Source organism: Cynara cardunculus, unplaced genomic scaffold, assembly GCF_001531365.2.
Source record: "Cynara cardunculus var. scolymus isolate 2C unplaced genomic scaffold, CcrdV1 Un_Scaffold_3984, whole genome shotgun sequence".
NCBI lineage: Eukaryota > Viridiplantae > Streptophyta > Magnoliopsida > Asterales > Asteraceae > Cynara > Cynara cardunculus.
The window spans coordinates 5,578-10,425 of record NW_020201701.1 but is presented as its reverse complement, the minus strand read 5'-3'; the positions used below and the strand labels follow the sequence as shown (position 1 = coordinate 10,425).

At 31.2% G+C, this 4,848-nt stretch overlaps 1 protein-coding gene across 1 annotated transcript; it reads right to left on the bottom strand.

Annotated features, from left to right (window-relative positions):
* Positions 1-289: 289 nt before the first annotated feature.
* Positions 290-4,465, bottom strand: LOC112503847 (serine carboxypeptidase-like 16). Its single transcript, XM_025107834.1, has 15 exons — positions 4,335-4,465; positions 4,054-4,199; positions 3,143-3,219; positions 2,885-3,007; positions 2,628-2,730; positions 2,476-2,513; positions 2,082-2,183; positions 1,893-1,979; positions 1,740-1,814; positions 1,562-1,633; positions 1,273-1,421; positions 878-991; positions 670-724; positions 375-519; positions 290-314 (listed from the first exon to the last, which is right to left on the bottom strand). The coding sequence occupies exons 1-14, from the start codon at positions 4,463-4,465 to the stop codon at positions 424-426; spliced, it is 1,368 nt and encodes a 455-aa protein (XP_024963602.1). The 3' UTR covers positions 290-314; positions 375-423.
* Positions 4,466-4,848: the final 383 nt, after the last annotated feature.

Genomic DNA, 4,848 nt, shown 5'->3' with positions numbered 1-4,848 from the left:
TCTTCTCGATAGGTACCATTGTTAATTAATTTGCTTATAGTTTGCTATACATCCATTCAGAAAGAGGAGTTGCTAATATAATATATACATGTTTATTGTGGTCGTAAATCGATGCATCGGTAACAAGTAACCTTGTAGTATTTTGGAATTACAACTTTTACTATGCATCTCGTTTGATTTATTTGTCAACTTTATGTCATTTTATGTATCCATTTATTTTAAAATATATCATTTAATAGTAACTTAAGTAGGAGATAATTAAACTATGATTGTTACCAATAATTTTCATCATATAAATTTGCAATATAGTCCATCTAACAATAGATTTAAAAAAATAAACAAGTAAAATAAAATATACGGTTTTTTATAAGGACCGAACACTAGTTATGAATAAAGATGGATGAAAACTCTAATCTCTTGTGCTTAGGAGTCACTTAAGTAAGCATGAGAAGTAAGCCACCCATCCATCATGACCAAAGCTTCTTCAGGGCTGTACGCTGCCAGTGGATGACTTCCACCCTACAAAACAAAAATCAATCCGTAAATGTATTGCTCATTTTTCATAACTAGAAGAGTATCCGTGCAATGCAGCAAGATACAAGAAGATATATATATATATATATATATATATATAAACAATTAATCAAACAGGTGTGCCATGTTTCCTACCAAAACAGTTGCAAATTTTATGGAGGATCCACTTCGTGCATATGTCATTTGGTATCTACAAAAAGGAAGAGCAACCACTTTGCATGAGCCATGATATATAGTTTTCAATAATGTATGCCATTTCATGAAACAAAATGGATTCTTAATTAATTCAAAATTAGGAAATAAATATAATAAAAACAAAAAAATACTTGAATTCTCAGCTTACCCTGCAACTTGGTTACGAACAAACCATGGTTCCCATGGGCTTTCAATCGAAAGATTAAGAGTCCTTATCCATTTCTCAGTTCCCACGTATGGAAACACCATGTCATGATCACCACTGTCGATTGAAATATAATATTTACATATTGTTGTCACCGGTTACTAAAAGTTTAAAAGTAGAAATTCAAAAGATTTTGGTTGATATGAAATTTGAGTTCATTTTACAATACAAAATAATATATAGTCACAACTTTGCAAGTCAAAATATGTTCAAAATTCAATATATGTATATATATATATATATATATATGAAGACTAAAATGGGAAACTTGAACTTCTTCTAAAACGATATTGAATGATGGTTTTATTTGAAATTGAAAGAGTATTAATTGGTTTTACCATATGATCAAAACTTGACAGTTCTTGGTAAGAAGTTGTTTATGGGTTGGAATACTGCTCCAGACGTCGTAGGAGTAACAAATGGTGTCGTTTTTCTTAAAATCATAACTGATGCACTTGTTTGTGGTCTCCCACTTTTCAATTATTCCCTGCACATGAAAAGAAAACAGTATTCAAGACTGTTAAAACATAGGGTAAAATGAGGGACATTTTCTTCTAATGGTCACACCCATTGTTATTGAATAAATAGTGTATTATGTCGTAAACTCATTGCGAATAACGTATGTACCTCACGAATGTTGAGAGCTTTCTGAACATCTTTATTGTTTGCCCAAGTTTCTATAAATGTGTCGGTATATGTCTAAACAAAATTTTGAGAAACCGTAATTAAAACTCATTAATTTCCAAAAGTATGAGTTATAAACGAATTATATCAAGCAAAATAAAAAATGATAAACAAAAATTACTTTACAAGTTGGCTCCATGTCTCTTGCATCACACTTTGGCTGCAATATATTCCAAAGCGTAATTTTGCTTGTGCACTGCAATTGGGAATTTCGACTAAAGTTACGTTACAATAAAATCGTAAAGAATTTGCTGGAAGAATGATATATGTGTACCTCATCCACCCGTTTAAGATTATCCGCACATAGGATGTTCAGCGGATCATTGTATACATAGTTACCACCACAAGTTGCTTTTGTGGACTGAAATATAACATAAATTCAAACAATTTACGACAAAACTTACATATTTCTATTCGCAAGTAGATGTGTCATGATGTTGATGATTAAGAATATCTTTATTACCTCGTAGATATCATCTGATATAAGTGCAAGGCGATGAGCAAACTCAAATCTTGCATTGAAGCTAATGAACTTATCCGTGAGAGGGTTAACAATTAGGCATCCCTGTATATTGGGGATAGCATATTAGTTAATCTGATGTTAATTATGTCGTCAACCAAATTTATTTCTATCAATCGGGTTTTGGGTAAAAATGTTGATTTGGTTAGGTTAGTTTCCTGGTAAGAATATAAAGCATTATTAACTTCCAATCAAGAATAGGCCCCGATTAAGGGATTGAAGCATGTGAATTTTCTTTTTGTAGCAAATTGGTCGTAAGTTATTTCATTTAATCGTACATGAACTAACCAAATACTTTAGCAATAACGTTAACAAGTTTATGAGGTAAGATGTTTACTTTAATGTTGAGTTGCGGTTGATTTCCAAGTTCATTGCCTACAAAAATAGAGAATGGTACATAAAAAGAATGATATGTGGGTCGAGCCTTTTTTTATAAAGAGATCGATGTACGAAGGAAGGTGCATCTTGTAATAGAATAGAAGTTCTTACCATTGTATATCTCCAAAGCTACATTTGGTACGACAATACCCATGTATGAAATCCCAGATATGTACAATGGATTATTCAGAAACCTGGGATTCTCAACAAGCCACTGCATTCACATATTCGTTATCACTTATTAAACACACAAACAAAGTTTCATCAATAATTCGTAATACCAACATAAGTATTGAATAAGCAACATAACAAAAAATTACTTTCGTAATGATTTGAAAAGAGTTTCATTTTGAAACAAATTATCTTGCCTTTCTTAGAAATTCATAACTTTGTACTGCTAAAATGGAATCACTACTCCTTGATGCTTCCAATGTTTTAGCATAAGAAAACCCAACGCCAACCGGTAGATCTACGAATATCACATTAGCAGCCTACAAAAAATTTCAAAATTATTTTTGCGTCATACATACAATAAAAGATATATACATTTTTTATGTAACAAAATGATGTGTAAAGTCGAATTTTAATTTTAAAAGTAAACATTTGGATAGAATGAGAATGTGAACCTTAGACCACGAATATGGATTCAACTCCAATGTAATGTTATCGCCCTTTGAACTTTCAAAATTGAAACTTAATGGACCTACAAAAGGATTACTTTATTGATGTTAGTTGGTTGATCCATCTTTAATATTTATAAATTGAGCAAAAAATACTAAAAGTATGACTAAAATATAACTTTATAAGTTGTCATGATTTATATTTCCATTATAAAGTTACGTACGCGAACCAAATAGCAAATGAATGAAATTGAATTTCATTATATTCCCTTCCGTTATCCTAAATTAAAAAACAGTGTGCGGACCAAAACGTCACCTTAAGTTAATGTCAACAGATGTATTGATCGAGCTCGAGTAAATCTCAAAAACACACCAAAACTCATGTTCAATCTAAGCATATAGGACAAATGGACATGTTTATGTATTTTAATGACCACATGAATTAAGGAATGGTTGAATCAAAGAATTCTTGTCGTCTCGTCATATGGATCATCAGTGGTACTGATGTCTTAACATATATCGCTCATTAATTATAATAAATAGATATGATTCATTTGATGATGATATAAAAGTCAACTTTATTCCTTTATCTTTTCGACTCAAGTACTATAACAAGAAAAAACTTTACAAGATCGTTCCTTTTCTTCTCTTTCCCTCGTTTCATTTCCAAAGTAAAAACGCAGCAATGGATAAAAGACATCGGTTTTGCAATTCGCCTACTACTGATGGAATGGTCTTCAAATTTCTCCCCTTTTCGCATTGATTGAATAAACTATGCGTTTAAAACTAAATATTGAGAAAAAGATTTCAAACATAAACTACTTAACCATGAAAACCACTAATAAAAACAACATGCTACAAAATTGTGTTTTAAAATAGTATAAAGCTTATGTAAGTATGCAATATAAGGAAATTACCAATTTGGTAGAGGAACGGATAGAGTCCAGAATAGCCAGGGCCACCAGCAAGATACAAAAGAAGAGGGTCATCCAACGGGCTTCTTTGTGACTCAACGAAGTAGTAGAAAACTTGCATAGAATCATCTTCTCCCATTCCAATGTATCTTTTAACATAAAAACAAAACGAAGAATGACGGGAAAATAAGCTTTTGGTATAAGTTGTTTTGGGGCAATAAATACAAGAAGAACAGAAGAGAACAAAAATAAAAATGAAAATGAAAACAAAAACATAAAYATACCCAGTTTGGAGAGTGAAAGGAAGATCGCTATGAAAGCCCGGGAGATTCTTRATGATAGATTTTGAGTTTGATGAAGCAATGAATTGTAGAAAGATGATAAAGAGGAAAATCATCATGTATTTTGATTTCATTCTATCTCCTACACTCYTTTTTAAAGGTTTTTGTTACTATATAGGAAGCGATTGAATAAAGAAGGGGTTAAACTAATAAAGTAAACTTCATTTTTGGTCCTTGGACTTTTCTAATTTTCTTGCTTTTGATATTTACAATTCATTCAATACAAATTTATYGTCACAGTTTGCATTCTGGCTTCAGTTTTGGTTCCGTCCACTAATGGTCGTTGTTGATGATGTGGTTGCACTTTGTAGACGTAAAGTCTGCKACAAAAGTTTGTTAAGTCAAAGATATTTTAGACTTTTACCATTTTATTATCATTTCCTTTAAAAACTAATATATTTTACTAATCATTATGATATATATATATATATATAGAGAGAGAGAGAGAGAGAGAGAG